Source organism: Dermochelys coriacea, chromosome 16, assembly GCF_009764565.3.
Source record: "Dermochelys coriacea isolate rDerCor1 chromosome 16, rDerCor1.pri.v4, whole genome shotgun sequence".
Taxonomy (NCBI): Eukaryota; Metazoa; Chordata; order Testudines; family Dermochelyidae; genus Dermochelys; species Dermochelys coriacea.
Genome location: NC_050083.1, coordinates 23,454,900 through 23,474,381, shown reverse-complemented (window position 1 = coordinate 23,474,381; position 19,482 = coordinate 23,454,900). Strand labels below are relative to the sequence as shown.

Genomic DNA, 19,482 nt, shown 5'->3' with positions numbered 1-19,482 from the left:
ATGCCAGGCATTTGGCAAGAAGTGACACTTGTCCCAAGCTGAATTTTAGTGATTGCTCAAATAGAAGAGCCCCAGGAGGGTCTTCATCCTGGACTCCGACTAGTCTAGGAAACTGGAACAACTGATTTCAGAGTAGCAGCCGTGTTAGTCTGTATTCGCAAAAAGAAAAGGAGTACTTGTGGCACCTTAGAGACTAACAAATTTATTAGAGCATAAGCTTTCGTGAGCTACAGCTCACTTCATCGGATGCATTTGGTGGAAAAAACAGAGGAGAGATTTATATACACACACACAGAGAACATGAAACAATGGGTTTATCATACACACTGTAAGGAGAGTGATCACTTAAGATAAGCCATCACCCACAGCAGGGGGGGGAAAGGAGGAAAACCTTCCATGGTGACAAGCAGGTAGGCTAATTCCAGCAGTTAACAAGAATATCAGAGGAACAGTGGGGGGTGGGGTGGGGGGGAGAAATACCATGGGGAAATAGTTTTACTTTGTGTAATGACTCATCCATTCCCAGTCTCTATTCAAGCCTAAGTTAATTGTATCCAGTTTGCAAATTAATTCCAATTCAGCAGTCTCTCGTTGGAGTCTGTTTTTGAAGCTTTTTTGTTGAAGTATAGCCACTCTTAGGTCTGTGATCGAGTGACCAGAGAGATTGAAGTGTTCTCCAACTGGTTTTTGAATGTTATAATTCTTGACGTCCGATTTGTGTCCATTCATTCTTTTACGTAGAGACTGTCCAGTTTGGCCAATGTACATGGCAGAGGGGCATTGCTGGCACATGATGGCATATATCACATTGGTAGATGCGCAGGTGAACGAGCCTCTGATAGTGTGGCTGATGTGATTAGGCCCTATGATGGTATCCCCTGAATAGATATGTGGACAGAGTTGGCAACGGGCTTTGTTGCAAGGATAGGTTCCTGGGTTAGTGGTTCTGTTGTGTGGTGTGTGGTTGCTGGTGAGTATTTGCTTCAGATTGGGGGGCTGTCTGTAAGCAAGGACTGGTCTATCTCCCAAGATCTGAGAGAGCGATGGCTCGTCCTTCAGGATAGGTTGTAGATCCTTGATGATGCGTTGGAGAGGTTTTAGTTGGGGGCTGAAGGTGATGCATCATGCATTCCTACAACTACAATACCCACCTGCTGAAGTGAAGAAACAGATTGACAGAGCCAGAAGAGTACCCAGAAGTCACCTACTACAGGACAGGCCCAACAAAGAAAACAACAGAACACCACTAGCCATCACCTTCAGCCCCCAACTAAAACCTCTCCAACGCATCATCAAGGATCTACAACCTATCCTGAAGGACGAGCCATCACTCTCTCAGATCTTGGGAGATAGACCAGTCCTTGCTTACAATCTCCCAAGATCTGAGAGAGTGATGGCTCGTCCTTCAGGATAGGTTGTAGATCCTTGATGATGCGTTGGAGAGGTTTTAGTTGGGGGCTGAAGGTGATGGCTAGTGGTGTTCTGTTGTTTTCTTTGTTGGGCCTGTCCTGTAGTAGGTGACTTCTGGGTACTCTTCTGGCTCTGTCAATCTGTTTCTTCACTTCAGCAGGTGGGTATTGTAGTTGTAGGAATGCATGATGCATCACCTTCAGCCCCCAACTAAAACCTCTCCAACGCATCATCAAGGATCTACAACCTATCCTGAAGGACGAGCCATCGCTCTCTCAGATCTTGGGAGATAGACCAATCCTTGCTTACAGACAGCCCCCCCAATCTGAAGCAAATACTCACCAGCAACCACACACCACACAACAGAACCACTAACCCAGGAACCTATCCTTGCAACAAAGCCCGTTGCCAACTCTGTCCACATATCTATTCAGGGGATACCATCATAGGGCCTAATCACATCAGCCACACTATCAGAGGCTCGTTCACCTGCGCATCTACCAATGTGATATATGCCATCATGTGCCAGCAATGCCCCTCTGCCATGTACATTGGCCAAACTGGACAGTCTCTACGTAAAAGAATGAATGGACACAAATCGGACGTCAAGAATTATAACATTCAAAAACCAGTTGGAGAACACTTCAATCTCTCTGGTCACTCGATCACAGACCTAAGAGTGGCTATACTTCAACAAAAAAGCTTCAAAAACAGACTCCAACGAGAGACTGCTGAATTGGAATTAATTTGCAAACTGGATACAATTAACTTAGGCTTGAATAGAGACTGGGAGTGGATAGGTCATTACACAAAGTAAAACTATTTCCCCATGTTATTTCTCCCCCCCCACCCCAGCCCCCACTGTTCCTCAGACAGACATTCTTGTTAACTGCTGGAAATAGCCCACCTTGCTTGTCACCATGAAAGGTTTTCCTCCTCCCCCTCCCCCCGCTGGTGATGGCTCATCTTAAGTGATCGCTCTCCTTACAGTGTGTATGATAAAACCCATTGTTTCATGTTCTCTGTGTGTGTGTGTGTATATAAATCTCCCCACTGTATTTTCCACCGAATGCATCTGATGAAGTGAGCTGTAGCTCACGAAAGCTTAAGCTCAAATAAATTTGTTAGTCTCTAAGGTGCCACAAGTACTCCTTTTCTTTTTGCGAATACAGACTAACACGGCTGCTACTCTGAAATCTGTCAGTAAGCTTTAAGCTTATCATTGTCACTAGTGCAGATGCAAATGCTATTTTCAATTCAGCTAATAGGAAGAACTATTATAGATAATCCTTTACAACAGTATGTGTATAAACCTACCTACAATATACGTGAAACATGGCTTATTAGAAACAGTCTTTTTTTTAAACGGAAGGATTAAAACTAGCATAAGGCACAAAACTCTTTTCTGATATATTTTGTCTTCTCCCTGCTGAGGCTTGGATGAAGCTGATACTAAAAATAGAACAGTTTTATAGGAGTGATAGCTTTTCATCCAGATTAATGGAGGGAGAGGCAATCCCATAAGGTGCCCTGGCCAATTTTTGGACAGCTCTAATGGAGAGACTGGGGACTTTATTACTACAAAATATTAAGCAAAATGTTACCTCCTCTTGTTGAGTCAGATTTACTTTCCAGACTATTTCCTTGCAAAATCGTGGAATTATGCCCACCTCATCAGCAGAGCCCGTCATTGTGTTGAAGACGAGACCCATGGTTAGTTGTGCTGAAAACCCTAGTCAGAAAAGGGCACTCAATTTTGCTCTAGTCCTTAATATGGCAAAAATGATTTCCATCTGGCCAAGTCACAAGTACACCCCACAGATGAGAGAAAGCCATCGTGTTTCACTTTGAGACAGGAAACAGATGCACTGTACTTATTAAAATTCTATTCTGAGCATCCTCACTATTCTATAGGCTAAAGAGTTGTTACACAAGCTAGTTTAGAAAAAGGTTATTTACGACAGTTGCCATCTTTGTCTTTACAAGAGATTAATTTATGATTTTGCTTCATTCTGAAACAGTATTTGATTCTTTGGTTGAGTTATAGGAGTTTCACCACCTAAGGTTTTGAAAATTAAACTTCTCTAGAGAAGAATTACTTAGTGGCAGATTCTTATCAAGTGGCTGGATTTAGTTTGTTGCCTCAAATAAGCCTTAGATGGCTGGAGATAGCAGTTACAACGTTAATAGTAGAGGTCTTATGTATAAGATTTCCAAGATCCAGTTTGTCCATAAGCAAATAAGCAAGTATTGTAACCTTCAGACTGTCTAGAAGTGGCTGGGCCAACAGACAGTACATTACTTCTTGACTGGCATATCCCTTATCCTCTGGATTCCAAGACCCAAAACAACAGTCATAGGAGAAAGTCAGCTGCCTGTTTGTGTGAGGATGATGGATCAGAATTTCCTTTCCAGAAAGGGACACAACACATTTTATTCCAACTTGCTGTTCTCTGTGAAGTCAGAAAAATTTTTATTGTAGAGATAATTAGTTTGAGTTTCAGAGTAGCAGCCGTGTTAGTCTGTATTCGCAAAAAGAAAAGGAATACTTGTTAGTCTCTAAGGTGCCACAAGTACTCCTTTTCTTTTTAGTTTGAGTTGTCACAGTTGGAACCCAACTGCTTTTTGGAGTCTGCTGTATTTTTAAATGTAATAGTCAATGCTAAACTCTGCATCTCCTATCAGTGCAATAAATTGTGCTTGGTCAGGTGACGTGCCTGCTCCTAGCATAGCATGCCTACATTAGATATAGTTCCAGTGTACCACCATCTCAGGCTTTGCCTTTCTGACATGTGAGAATTAATATTCTGAACCCAAACTTTATCTTGGGCTTGGCTGTACCTCGGCTACGACTCTGCTCCTGGCCCCAGCTCTCACTGCCTCAGTGGAACACTCAAACAGTTTTACACTCTTCAGTTGGAGCTAGTAGGACTCACTTAGTCTGGTATCAAGTTGAGTCAGAAAAGCTGTGTGTAGGTTTCAGAGTAGCAACCGTGTTAGTCTGTATCCACAAAAAGAATAGGAGTACTTGTGGTACCTTAGAGATTAACAAATTTATTACAGCATAAGCTTTCGTGGGCTACAGCCCACTTCATCAGATGCATAGAATGGAGCATATGGTAAGAAGATTGTATGTGTGTGTATATCTCCATACACACACACACACACACACACACACACACACACACACACACACACACAAGTTGAAGTTGCCATACAAACTGTGAGAGGCTAATTAGTTAAGATGGAGCTATTATCAGCAAGAGAATATCAGTAGGTAGGATCCTTCTATGTGCCTTTACTCAGTACAAACAGACAGCACACCACCTGGTCTATTTCAAAGTATACAGCACAAGGAATAGAATCCAGGCTGCTCCTCTTGTTGCTGGCCTCCAGAAAGGTCATCAGAAAAAATGTTAAGTCTGATTCCAAACAGAGGACCACTGCTACCCAGGCTGGCCTGTCAGGTGTAGGATGCATATTTTAAATATTCAACCGGCCCCTCAAAATTTAGAGGAATTTGAAATCTAAGCCAGATTCTGAAATTGGCAAAGAGAGTCATTTATCTTTACAATGGGCAGAACCAAAATCCCAGGCATTCAAAATTCAGATCTGGAATACGTTACTTGAGCCCACTGGCATTTAAAGAGTACAGTAAGACTGAGTTTAATGTTAATGATCAGTAGTTGTAGATTAAAACAGAGAGATGGAAAGAGGAAGAGGATTAGCAGCACATCTACAGACTGATCATACTGGCTTCAATAGGAGCTGCTGACAAGCACAGCGGAGCCAGTAACTACGCCCCGTCTATTGAGAGTCTGAGGTGGTTTCAAGTTCTGCTGTTCAGTTTTTATCTGGGGAGCTGAACCAACAGGCAGGACACTGGATATTCATACTGGAGGCAGGCTGGGGAAGGAGATGGGGCAAGGGCACAGGAAAGGGCAATTCTAGCTGTATGCTGGAACTCAGTATATGACTCCTTGCTCTCATGGATTAGATCACTGCACTGTTTGAAAGTTACCTTTGGGTCAGTGGCCTGACTGACTGCCATACTGATGGCACTGTTATCTCCCGAACAGCCTCCTTTGGAAGAGGTCCTCCACTGTTCTTTCACATGGCCATGGCTCCCCATTTTCACAGAAGACATCCATGGCTGAAGAACTATCAGATGTTGACCTCACATTGCCAGAAGGTTGAGCCACTTGGCTTTCACTGAATGTCCCCTACAACTCTTTCAGGTTCTAATCATGGCCACCCATAGATGAGCAGCTAGTTCCCTAACAGGAGTTCCATGAGGGTGTACAGGGCTTTGTACATTTGCAGTGTTCTTAACAGCTTCCTTTCTAGGGACATCAGAACCTTTTGGAGACTTTGCAGTTTTGCTGCCTAATGTTTTGGTTATCTGGTCACTGTTGAGGAGTGGGACCAAAGTATTTGACAGAGAGGAGTAACCTGCTCTTTGCCACGTTGGGCCCATTTTCCAAAGTACACATCTGGCCAGGAGAGCACCTGAAATGTTTGCTAGTCTCTGGTTTTGTCATCAGAGAAGGATCATCAGATGGACTAGTTTGGAAGGTGCACCTCTTTGAAACAGGCACTTTAATAGAAACAGTTTTATCCTGTTCACTTTGTTCTGTACTTTCCTTTTCAGAGGAGGAAACAGAGATTGTATGACAGCTTTGCTCATCCACTCCATTCTTGGTAGCACATTTTCATCTAAAAAATGTGTTGATGCGCTATCATTCTTTTCAAGAGAAATAGAGAGATTAGAGACATGCAAGCTTCGTTCAGACACCCGAGACATTGCATTCATTCTTGGGCTGTCTGTGATTTGATTACTGTTCAGCAGGAGTCTGCAAGATGTTTGGCTGGCTTCTGGTGTAAAAGGCATCATATCTCCAGGATTCAAACCAAAGCTGCTCATTTCAGCATTTGTAACTACTCTGATACTATTGTGTCCTAGAGATCGAGCACCTAGCGTAGAATGAAGTTTTACTGGGGAAAGAACCTGGGGTAGGCTTCCTTTAGACTTCAGTTGAGAAGAAGTTGCTGCACTGCTTATTTTTCCAATTCTGTTCTGCAAGAGGAAGAGAGTCATCGCATATTAGAAAGCTATCTGTAACCCTGGCAACTCCATAGGATACCCAGATACTTTAAAAAAAAAAAATTTGTAGGTTTGACAAAGACTGAATAGGGGTGAAGGAGCAGTTTTCGCTTTACCGTTCAGAACCTGAGATGACAACTATATGCTGCCAAACTTCTATTAATCACACACACAAAATACTGCTTCAGGAGGTGCAGAATTTTAAAAAAGTTCTCCCTCCCCACCACTAACAGACATGCGTTGGCAAGCCTTAGAATGCCAAGTATTAACAAGCACTTCAGTGAGTTTTGAAGTCTCAAATTCTTATTTGTGTCAATGAGAGTTAGGTGCCTAGGCAGTTCTGAAAAATCTATACATGCCTGTTCTCCACATAGTCCTTTCTTGAAGCCTATGGAGTTTCATTCCTTTTCTCAATCAGTGGGCAGGAAGAGTAGATAGACCAGAGGATTCATTAGTTAATATGGACCAGCCTTCACTACCCCACATCACGTAGACATCATTTGTAACTGCATCTTTGCTCACCCAAAAATGTGTCCTGGAGACCATTGTCCAGATAACACACTCATCTCCTAGGACAATATTTATAATAAGGGACTCTCTTGCAAAACTCTTCACAAAATGCAGTGAACGAGCTTTTCAGCTAAAACAAACTTTTCAAAAACTTATAAGAGGCATTACGGAATCCAGGCTCTTTTCCTCAAAGAAAGAAAAAGAATATGGTAGTGCCAGAACAAAATTTCTAAAAGCAGCATTCTGACTCCTATCGGTGTAAGGTTTTAGAAGCACAGATAGACTTCAGTATTTCAGCCTGTTGGTCTTCTGGCCATTCTGCTAAGAACCTCTCTTAATTCCAGGCTTTTGAGGCATGAGAAGATGAACTAAGAGATGGGATTTGTGCATTGAGGGATAAGATCTATAGCTGAAATGGATTTCCCCTTCCTCTTTCCTCGTTTTTTTTTGGGGGGGGGGAGAAAGAGGAGGAGGATTTATTTTTGATTGTACTAGTAGGGTTGCATTTTCAATATGGCAAAAGCCATACTGAGCCACTGACGGGAACTTTTTTTGTACTGATCCAACTAAAGTATGATTTTTAGTAGTATCAGTCACGCAAAGCCCTCAAGGAGTTTTACAAGGGCAGTTAGTTGTGTCCCACAACCCTAAAGTGAGATAAAATTGCATTACTCTCATTTTAAATATGGGGAAACTACGGCAGAGAAAGGTAACAAGACTCTCTAAGATAACACACAGACACTAGCAAAATCTTGACTAGAATCTAGATTCTGTATTTCCTGATCTAGGAGGAGAGGCTAAATTTTTTCACAACCCTCTCTTTGTCCCCCAGTTTAGTTCATGTGGCTATTTCCTACAGTTTCAGATTAGAACAATGCCAGCATTTGTATCCCCTAGGGTTCAAGTGTGCCTCTAGCTTCATAATATGGACTAATGCATTCCTCTTCACTTCCTTTTTCTGGTCCCTCTGTCACCTTTAATAGATTTCTTGGGGAACTAATGATTTGTTCTTGACTCCAGCTTCACATTAGAAGTTAAATTCCTATAGGACTAGGTGGACAGTCAGTAGGTGCTCAAAGCCCATCACTGGAGGAAATACTTAGGTTATTCATACCCACTCAGTAAAAGTCTGTTCATCCAATTATAAGCTGTACTCTGCATGCCACAGTCAAGCTCAGGGCCATTTGTTTGAAAGCCTTCCTCTGGACACACTCTAAGTAAGCAAACTTCAGCAATGGCCTGGACTGACATGCAAGATTTATACTTAATTTCCTGCCAAAAGGAGGAACTGTCACTCACATCTTTAGGTTTGTAAATAAACTCATTTCACATAACAATTCTAGTAAATCACTCTTGATTTAGACATCTCACTAGGCATGAGTATGTAGTGGTGCTCATTACAGGCCCCACATTGTCAGTTCACACATCCAACAAGCCTTCCCCCTCAACAACAGGGAGTAATTGTTTTCTTTTAAGCAAGTCTATCATAGTGGTTACAGACTGATACCAGATCCAAACCTTGTGAAATGAATTTAGTTTTCTAGGAAAGTCAGATCAAGGTTACATTCCTTATGCCCCCCCCCCATCTGTTTGGAAGGGATGTGTGGGTCTCAAACCACCTTCCCACTCCAAACTCCAGGAAAGTACAGGAGAGTCAATCCTAAATACTAGAAAGCAGCAAGTCTCTCCTATGTCAAGAGGGCTACCACCACATTTGGGCACACTATTTTCTCTTCACTGCTCTGCAGAAGCTATGCTGCTGCTACTCTGAACAGGTAGAAACAACATAAAGTGCCTCATTAAATGTTAATAGCCTCACATGCACAGCTGCATCTAGATGAAGATTAATATTTAAACACAGCAGAGAGAGCTCTAAACATTTCCTATCTTAAAGATCATTTCTTAGCAAGTACTCTTGAAAGAAGAGGAATAGATTTAAAAGCTAAACAAAAAGCTCTTAGCTCACACTGACTGAGTAAGAAATAGACATTAGGGTGAGGGAGGGGGGAAAAAAAAAGCTGGCAACCATTGAAGCAAGAATCACAAGCCTTGGGAGGTACGAGAGGGCACTTGTTGCAGATGAAGAAATCAGAGACTTAATCCAGCATCATACTGGCACATACACACACACACACACACAATGTATTGGCTTGTATAACTCATGCCCGTGAATACTTGATAGTTTAAATTTTTGTTTTTTAGTCATAGGCATATAAAATAGAAAGTTCAAAGGCTTTAGAGGAACATCTGAGGTTTGCAGCACACGTTCTCAGAGTGTTAAGTACAAGTACAGCTACCAATGCCAAGCCCATCCAGTTGACTGAATGCTGTTCAACATACAGCACTTGCAGACTAGCAAGAACAGCTCTGTTAAGCAGCCCCTAGGCAGCAGACCAATAGCCAGCTGGACAAGCAAGCTTTGGAACATTGTTGAAAAGAAATGCCTTCCGAAGTCACATTAATCTATCAGCCAACAATACAGTCTTCTGTCAAGAGAAAGACATTCCTTTGAGGGAGTTTTGATCAACTGGAATACTTAGTTTCACAGAGAGCTACAATGAGATCAATAGGGCAGAAATATCTAGCCACCAACACTAGTGCGTATCTCACATAGAATAGGAACATCAAGTACATTTTATCTAGTGAGTTCTCATTGCCAGGAAGCATTTCTCCCAAACACTTACACAGAAGTTAATTGAATTTAACAAATGAGATCACCTATAGAACAAGGTGATAAAAATCGTAACAGGGAAAAACAAGCCCAAACTCTACCCACCAAATAACAACCTCACCATTCCACCATTTCCTTCCTTTTTATTGCTAGCAAACACCTAGCAACTCCAGTAGAGAAAACTATATAGGGATAGCAACTATGTAAATTAGACAGATAGGTATAGTATTTTATCTACTACTACAGTCTCACAAACTACTCTACCATCTCTCCTCTTCAAAAGACTTGTGGAGGCTATTTTGCTTGGTATATTCCAGCTGCATTAATAATCCCAGCTGCTCTCTCCAAAACCAACAACAGTATCAGAAATTCAACAGCTGGTGATTGGTTAAAGCAGCATCAGACAAGTAATCACTAGGATAGAGCTAATTTCCTAGCAGTCTTAAGCCTTGATTTGGCAAAGACTTGCTTAACTTTATGTACCAAGTAGTTACATTGACTTCAATTAAATGATTCACAGTATGTATGCAAGTTTTTGCAGAATCAGGGTCTAACACTTAATCAAGTTTACTCTACTCAATGGTTTTCATGTGCCTATACTGTTTGCTCTCATTTTACAAGTTGGACTGACTGTCTCTAGAAGAAGCTCCATAGCCCCCTTTGCTCATTTGTTTTCCTTTACAATTTCACTTTCTCTCTTGGTTTTACCTGTGGCTTTTCCTTGTGTTTTTTTTTAAAACATGGATGAGGATTTTTTAAATGTATAGATTCCTTCTCCTTTTCTCAAAAAGAAAAGCAGGACTTGTGGCACCTTACAGACTAACAAATTTATTAGAGCATAAGCTTTCGTGAGCTACAGCTCACTTCATCAGATGCATTACGAAATGCAGACTAACACGGCTGCTATTCTGAAACGTCTCCTTTTCTGTATAAATAGGAAACTAGGACATAGGACTGCAAGGGACCTCTTGGGTCATCCAGTCCATATAATCCCATTCATAAATGTATCAAATTTAATGATGCAGACATAGTTGTTTTCCTCCCCACCTTGGGAGTGGCAACTGGTGGCTGCTGAGGCCAGAGCTCCAGTAGTTTAGTCTTTACCAAAGTGAGAGGCTGGTGAGAGTGGGTGAAAGACAGGATCAGATGATGGTGAGAAGTACAGGATGAAACAAGAAACAGTGAACAAAATACTTTTTTTGGAGGTATAATCAAATAAACCAGACATAGGTGGTTGGTATAACAGGCCAGGGGAGGCTAAGCCAGCCCACCACTTTTAGAGTGTACTGCTGTGAAAAGGATAGGTATCCTGCCTGCACTCCACCCCAAGGTCCCGGTCCTGATCCCACTCCTCCTCTTCCCCCAAGGCTCTACTTCTTCCCATCCCCACTCCATCCACATGAGAGGTGAGTGGTCAGCTGGCTGGCCAATGGGAGGGTGGGGGAGGGACAAAGAGGCAGGTGAAGGGCTGGCCAGGTGGTGGGGCAAAGAAGTGCTAATGGTGGGTGGAGGGGGCCTCAAGGAGGGTGCTGAGCAGGGACAGGGGTGGAGCATCAGTGGGGCTTCTGCAGGAGGAGGCTAATTGGGGCCAGCCTCAGGGGGAGGCCACAGTCTGGGTGTGTGCAGCCTCCCCAAATGGTGGAGTCACATGCCACCCATGAAACTAGATTAATGATACACACTCACAATTGGTGAACACTGTGCTGCCTTGTCTTTAAAACAACTTTTCTTTTGGTATACCTCCAGAATCACCCTCCTTTTGTCCCTTAACTTTGGTTCCCTTACTGTGAAAGGCTTTACGTGGTAGTGGCCAACCCTTTGCTATTGGATTTCTCTCTCACTCTAAAACCTTCAGTTCTCCACCCATATAGAGCAGAATGCACTGGTCACACAGAGCTCCAGAGAGATAACCTATGATCTTTCACACTTGATCCTGCTCCCAACTCAATAGGACCAGGTTCCATGGTAAGGTTTACAACTTCAGCAAGTTAGGTCCCAATCCTGATGATTTTCAGAGTAGCAGCCGGGTTAGTCTGTATTCGCAAAAAGAAAAGGAGTTCTTGTGGCACCTTAGAGACTAACAAATTTATTTGAGCATAAGCTTTCGTGAGCTACAGCTCACTTCATTTTCCACCAAATGCATCCGATGAAGTGAGCTGTAGCTCATGAAAGCTTATGCTCAAATAAATTTGTTTGTCTCTAAGGTGCCACAAGTACTCCTTTTCTTTTTGCGAATCCTGACAATGCTTATGCATGTACTTAATTTTCCTACCAGAAAGAATCACATTGATTTTAATGAGACTACTCATGGCAGTGAAGCTAAGCACATGCAATGATCAGGGTCTTAGCCTGTAGCATATGACACCTATAGTCAGGCATACAGTTCAGCTGACATTTCTTCAGAACATGTCTTATCATCACCCATAGTTGTTGCTAGTGGGGTTTTGTTGTTTTTAGAGCTGGGAGAATAATTCATGATGAATAATATATTCAATAACTTTCACCACCTACCCCATTGTCCATGAACGGACTGTGATTGTCGCAAATGTACTTATTTGAGACACGATTCTTGGTCTGCAACTCATTTGAGAGCATTTCACTGAGACTGTTTGCTATTCGAAACGCAAGATGTTTTGATTGGCTAACCAAGCCACATGAGCTGCTTCTGTTTCCTTAATCATCATCATGTTCCCCTTATGCCTCCTGCATTTAGGGCAGCGATGGAGTTCCTCCACTCCTGTCTGTTTGTGGCAAGCCTTTCAATGGTTCCCCTCTGTGCCCCAGGGTTTTCAGCTCAGTTTCCTTAATGGATGAGCATAATTCCTAGAATGTGGAGAGTGTGCAGACAGACATTATTACAAAATAAAACCTACGTACTCTTGCAATACTTGCTTAAATTGGCTGTTTCTGTGAATATTCCTGTACACTTCCTTACTAGGGTATTTGTAAAAAGTGAGTATTAAAGAGGTGAAAAAAACCCTGGCAAAATCGTTTACAAATCGCATGGGGAAAGCTGGCCCCAGTCACACGGCCCTGCCTTCCGGCTGTGAACACCCTGCTCCGAACAGGCTGCTGGCGGGACTTCGTGCTGAGCCTCGTTCTCCTGGAGTCAAGCGGCCGGGCGCTTTCATCCGCCAGGGGAAAAGAGGCGTCTCGCCCCCGGGGCTGAGAAAGCGCCAAAGGGGGGGCCCGGTGGGGCCAGCAGGCTCCAAAAGCAGAAGCCAAGTGACCCCCCTCCCCCGCTCCGTTCCCCAGGCTCCCGGGACTGTGAGGCCCAGCTCGTGACTCCCGAGCGGCCCGGGCCTGGGCCCCGCCCGGCCTCTAAGGGCCCGATTCTGCAGCGGGCGCGGCGGGAGGGGCCTTCCGGCTCCGGGGGAGGAGAGAGGCGGTGACCCGGAAGCGGTTGCGCGGCCGGCGCTCGCTGAGTCACGCGGCGGCGCCCCGGCGGGAAGATGGCGGCGGTGTCCGTGCTCCAGGCTCCGAGCAGCGGCTTCGGCTTCGACAACTGCGCCCGGTGAGCGCCGGCGGCGGGCGGGCGGGCGGGCGGGGAGGGCGCCGGCAGCGTGACTCGGGTCAAGCCGCGCAGGGAGGCGGCCTGCGGAGCCTGAGCCGTGGGGCAGCCCCGCCTGGCGCAGCCGAGCGGGGCGTATCGTTCCCCACATCCGGGGCCCGGGGCTGAGGCCAGGCGTCAAGGGGAGGGGGGCCGGTGGTGTGGCTGTGGGGGCGGGGCAGGGGGGCGTAGGGAACGATGAAAGCCTTGCTTGTGAAGGTGCCGGTCTCCTTATTCTCCCTCTGGATCCTCCCCTTGTTCCAGGAATGCGCTCCTGGAGGCAGAGTTCACTAAGACGGGGCTTCGGCTCCCTGCAGCCCGGAAGACAGGCACCACCATTGCCGGAGTTGTGTTCCAGGTGAGGTTAGGTTGCTCCTCTACCTCGTTCCCTCCGGCACGTGCTCCTGTAGCATCACAGTGCAACACGGAGCAGCCAAGAGTCACAGGAAGATGTTTATAATGGACTCAGCTCTTCACATTTTCTGGGGTTAGCAGCTGTTGCTTAAGGGGTTTTTGCCCTCAGTAAATGTGGGGAGACTTCTGCTTTGGGTTCCCACATGAGTTTCTGTGTGGGGATGTGGAGTGAATACATCGAGAGAGATCTGCATTCTGTTTTCCCTTGCTGTTTATCAGGAGAACTGTCAGCTAAATTCCCTTTGCAGAATCTTCTATTCTGATGATGAAGAAAAACAGAATTACATCCCAGATGGCCTGTACAGGTCTCACACTTAGGAATAATCATGCATTAAACTCTAAATAGATCATATTTTATCTGGAAGTTAGAGATGAGATGAAATGTAATGTTTAGTCTCTTGTGTCACTGCACTTTAAAAGCCAAACTCCACACACTTGCTGAGGCAACAGCTGACCTGTAACCTGGGTTGGCTGTTCCTTCAGATGGCAAGAGATACTGTGGTGATGCGCACAATATGAAACCTAGTTGGAAAATAATATGAAATCTTACCTCTTCAATTAAGGTCCGCTAGCCCGTCACCTCACTGGAAAGTGCCGAAAGCGTCTTCCTCAGCTGAACACAGCATTCAGTCCACTGCTGACTTAATCTGTCAGCTTTCTTCACTCACAAGCTCTGTTTAGCGTGCTTGCCCTTTCCTGACGCGTTGTTGTATATTTGATGGTGACAGTCTCTTTTTGGTGCTGCGGCAACTTCTGTCAATTACAAATTCTTCTGCAGCCCAGTATTTACCATTTTCTCTCTCTCAGAAGGTACATTATTATTGTGAGAATTGCAGGCAGTGACAGTGGTCATTGTCATTGCATGTTACAGACTACCATAACATGAGCAGTAAAATAATGTTAAATCTTGTCAAAGTTTTGATTCTAAGTATCTCACCTTTTCTGTAGGATGGTATAGTCCTTGGAGCAGATACAAGAGCAACTGAAGGGATGGTTGTTGCTGACAAGAACTGTTCAAAAATACACTTCATTTCTCCTAATATCTAGTAAGTATTAAAATTGTCAGTTTTACAGTAAGTAAACTTTAAGCGTAAGTTTACTGTTGATTCTCGTAAACTGTACACCTTATTGCTAATGCTTCAGATTAAAGATGAGAACTTTAAAATGGTAGTTAATTTCACCAGTAATGCCGTTTGTTTCCTTTTGGTAGTCATTCATGCCAGACCATGAAAATAGGTTGGTTAGTTTCTCGGTTAGTATCCTGTTAGTTTAATTTTTTCTCCTGTACCAGCATAAGGCTGTAACGCTCATGTTGAAAAAACTGCAGGAGTATCTAAATAGGAAGCAGTGAAACATCCTACCTTACAGGTTTCAGAGTAGCAGCCGTGTTAGTCTGTATTCGCAAAAAGAAAAGGAGGACTTGTGGCACCTTAGAGACTAACAAATTTATTAGAGCATAAGCTTTCGTGAGCTACAGCTCACTTCATCGGATGCATCCTACCTTACAGTTGCTATTGGAAAGACTTCTGTCAAAGAAAATGCCTATTGTTAGTTCTGAATGTATGTGAGTGGCCTTCGTATAGTAAAAGGGACAGGAAACTATAAAAATTATGTGAATTGGATTAAATCAAAGCAAACTAGGGGAGGAGACAATGAAAATCTATCTTAATTTTACCTCTCCGAATAGCTGGTATCCACCTTGGTAGTAGCACTGCCTATTTTACACTTCATGGAAGGTTAGAGTCAGTTCCACTTCTAGTGACTAAAAGAAGAGGGACATTAATTAAATACAGTGTTTAAGAGTTTTTAACTTGGTGACTTGCTAAAAATGTTTTCCAGTTGTTGTGGTGCTGGGACAGCTGCAGACACTGACATGACAACTCAGCTGATCTCTTCCAATCTGGAGCTCCATTCCTTGTCTACTGGACGGCTTCCGAGAGTTGTCACAGCTAACCGAATGCTCAAACAGATGCTTTTCAGGTAACTCCATGAATTCACTTTTATATTTTTTTAAACGCTCGCACTGGGTAAAGCTTCAGTTTATTATGAGTAATGGATAACTGGAAGATATATTTTTAACTTGGAGGAATATGCTTAATGAACACAACCTCCTTCAGGGTAAACAACATAAATACATTTTACAGCCTTTGTATACACTTAGCCAATGCAAAGTTGCCTTTTCACTATTTATTTTCAGATTCATAACCAGCTAAAAAGTGAAGCCAATGCTATCAGATTGTGAATTTTACAAAAGCTGGAAATTTTACTTTTAACTTAAGGAAGCTTTCTACAGTTTCGATCTTTAAGTGAATATCGGTGTTCTCTTATTCTGTGTCTTTTACAGATATATTAACAGTACTGTAAATTCCTTGCAGACACTGACCCAAAGTCAAAAAGTATATAAATGTTTTATCATAAAACTGCCATGCACTTTTGTTCATTTTGCTTTGTCAGACAGAAGCAAAGAAGTAATCTGAATTGTTTCTCTGTTTCCTGCACTATATGTGGTGAATTTAAAAGCATAGTCTTGTATCAAAGGACTGAAACAAAGTGATTACAATTTAATACAACAATTTTATGCAGACAGTAATAATACATGATACCTCAGAAGCACCCTTCACCCATGGGTCCTTTGGCACAAGACTGTGCTTTTAAATTTTTACAAACATTATTTAAACATCCACCACCTTTCAGGTACTGTGTAGCTAAGTGTTATATCCATTTTACAGATGGGGAAAATAAGATAGAGGTTGCAAGGCCTCCAAGGTCAGAGTCAGTGGCAAAACTGGAAAAACAAACTGAGTCTTGAAATACTTGACCCTTTCTTTACTGCTAGTCCAACGTTCCCTCAGTTTGTTTGGATCACTTATCCCAGCCAAACAATGAAGGCAGAGGCAGGATGATGGAGAGGAAAATACAGAGTCCCTCAGAACCATTTGGATTTCCCATTTCTCCCTACAACATTGTCCTCTCAAATACAGCTTTGCAAAGAGATACAAAGGTAGGTTAGGTATTTACACACACTCCATAGGATACAATTAGCTGCTGAATTATTTAAGGGTCTAATAGCTGAGGTTTGTATTTTTAGTGGCATTATCTATTGCTGAGAGAGTTTTTGAATGATCAGGTTCTGAAAGACTACCACCAATAGAAACTTATTCTTGACTTATGTAGTCCATTCCCCTCAACTGACACTTCAGACATTTGCTACATTCTTCTAAACAAACTTACGAAGTAGAACTTTCCTGATCTTAATGTTTTCCCTCTTTGCTGTAACCTTCCTCACAGCTGTACAGCCAGCCCTAGTAAACTGGATCTAAATTATGCAGCAAGAAGTCAGAGTATATGAGGAACCATTTTGCCAAAGACTAGGAATTCTGCAGCATCTTCATTTAAATTTAAAATGTGTTTTTATTTAATTTAAAATTAATTCAATCAATATACCCATTGTCACTTTGATATTGAATATTTATTTAGGCTAGTGTCCTCAGATTTTCCAGGTGGCCAATATGCCAAAGAGTTTTTGGTTATTGTTTGGGGGAGGGATGGGAGGGAGACATGCAAAGGAAATACAATGTTTCACTTGGAAATTGTAGGGCATTCATCTTAAAATAGTTTCAATTGATGGGTTTGCCATCAGAATCAAGCATTGTTTTGGGGGGTGGGTATTTAAACCACATTACCAGTTTTTCCAGGCTAAACAGACTGAGGGCATGTTCTCCATCACTTTTTTTTACACCGTGCCAATGTTATTTTAATACAGTGTTTTCCATAAGTAAATTGTGGGTGGGTGGAAGGTGAAAGAATGAAGTATGTGCATGTGATTAAAAAAAGTTTCCAGCAATCGGGAAAGTTCCCAGAAAATTAAAGTCTGGGATGGAAGAAGGAGGAGGAAGAAGAGGGAAAAAAAAAAAACATTCCATGAAACCAAATGATCTGGAGTCAGGATGAGTTACAGTAATTCAGGTCATCAGGTTGGCAGCTTGCTGTTGGCCAGCTTGGCTGTTCCAACGGGCTGTCATGTGATGGTCATTAAAAGCAATCCAGATCTTTGGACCAACCAAAGACTAAAAATAGAGGTGGAGAAGGGCCTGCATTTTAAACTCTTTCCAATAAAATAAAAACCTGTTTCAAATGCAGGAATTACGATTCTTCAAGTAAGACCTGAAAAAGTTAACTTTTTGGCTTCTCTTTCCATTAACGAAAGAAGGGCATGCACAGGATAGTAGTGCTCTAGCACAGCAAGTGTGCCAGTCAAGAGATCCAGCACATTTGCTGCAGCTGAACATTTTTATTCTCCAGTTTCAGGCGATGGTGGTTTAATACTACAGTACCTTTCTATGCACTAGAGTTAATTTTTCTTAATTCGAGTGATCACATATTGCTAACATTTGCAGAGCGCTCCTGATAGGTAGCCACACAGTTATTTTTTCTTTGTATAATAATGATTAAAAAAAAAGGGGGGGGAGGAGATTAACTAGATCAGATAAGGTGTCTGTATTTAATATTGGCTAATAGGACTGGCATGTTTTTGAAAGATAAACATTTAGGTTATTATGCATGGAGAAACAACCTGTTATAATAATGAAAAAGTACTTCAGTTTTTAGAATGCACGTGTTATGTTAAAGTAAAATTAAGTTTATCAATGTCTAAATTCATGTTTGTACTTTGTTCAACAGGTATCAAGGTTACATTGGTGCTGCTCTGGTTTTAGGGGGAGTAGATGTGTCTGGACCCCACCTTTACAGCATCTATCCCCATGGATCAACTGACAAATTGCCCTATGTCACTATGGGTGAGTAATGTTGCTACATTGCCTGCTAACTGAAATGCTTGTGCTTGAATTTCTTACAAATTTAAATTCTGTGATTCGTAAGTGGTGTCAGGAGTTCAGAACAAGAAAGAGCCTCTGTAAGATACTGATGGTTCTACGTTTCAAAACCACTTCTGTAGCTTCTCATGCCAAAAAAAATATGGTGAGTTGTAGAAGAGCTGGTGTTAGATAATGTTCTACATGGATTCCTCAGCAGACTTGACATGTAGAATCTCTACTGTTCTTGTTTACTGGCCATTTGAAATAAAGAATCCATGGCTCTATTTGTAAGAATTGGGTTACTAACCTTCTGTCTTGCCCAAATTCCAACTTGGGTAACTACATTCCTTCTCATGTTTGTTTCCCTGGTGGTTTCAGTGGAGTAAACATGCCTTACTTAGTGTCTGAAATCTTTGTGCAGTGTTTCTACACTGCAAAATAGCAATTGTGTTCCACCCCAGATGCAAGTGTCTGCATTTCACTGATGAGCGAAGTGATCTCTGTGTAGCCTTCTCCCTGTCTTGATAGGATAAAAGCTTAATTAATGTGAGTTTCTGAAAATGGTAAGGAACAGAAATTCTCAAGCAGTCCCTCTCTTTAGTGTTCACTGTAAATTCTAGTGTCAGTAACTGGCCTTATAGACTGCCACCTCAAGTCATTTAACCGTTACCATTTTAAGACTGTTCAATCCCACTCTTTTATAGTATTTTTCTGCAACTGAAAGTCTGAAGAAAATGATATACATTTAATTGCATTTTAGATGGAGTCCTCAATTACTTTATAAGCTGTTTTAGTTATTGGGGAAATGACCTGTAAGGCTGATGTAGTCAACTTTATTCAAATATACTCCTCCTCACACTCTGGCCATCGTAACGTCTCATGTTTTTTCATGTAGCTCTGCACCTAAAACAAAATCCCTCTGTGTGCACCTAATATCCTCATTCTTTGAAACTCACTTTCCCCACAGATTTCCACTCCTGGGTTGTCTGCTCTTCATCTCTTACCGTGT

The 19,482-nt window shown here is 42.5% G+C and overlaps 1 protein-coding gene and 1 long non-coding RNA gene across 2 annotated transcripts in view; one reads left to right on the top strand and one right to left on the bottom strand.

Annotated features, from left to right (window-relative positions):
- Positions 1–5,981: 5,981 nt before the first annotated feature.
- LOC122455418 lies at positions 5,982–10,471 on the bottom strand. Its single transcript, XR_006276097.1, has 2 exons — positions 9,856–10,471; positions 5,982–6,487 (listed from the first exon to the last, which is right to left on the bottom strand). It is a non-coding gene; the product is annotated as an uncharacterized LOC122455418 (long non-coding RNA).
- A 2,577-nt stretch (positions 10,472–13,048) lies between these two features.
- Positions 13,049–19,482, top strand: part of PSMB7 (proteasome 20S subunit beta 7) — a 40,277-nt gene continuing 33,843 nt past the window's right edge. The window contains exons 1-5 of the mRNA XM_038374145.2: positions 13,049–13,209; positions 13,510–13,603; positions 14,608–14,705; positions 15,499–15,639; positions 18,340–18,455. Coding sequence (XP_038230073.1) covers positions 13,148–13,209; positions 13,510–13,603; positions 14,608–14,705; positions 15,499–15,639; positions 18,340–18,455 — 511 coding nt within the window. The 5' untranslated portion in view covers positions 13,049–13,147. The remainder of the gene's footprint in view (positions 13,210–13,509; positions 13,604–14,607; positions 14,706–15,498; positions 15,640–18,339; positions 18,456–19,482) is intronic.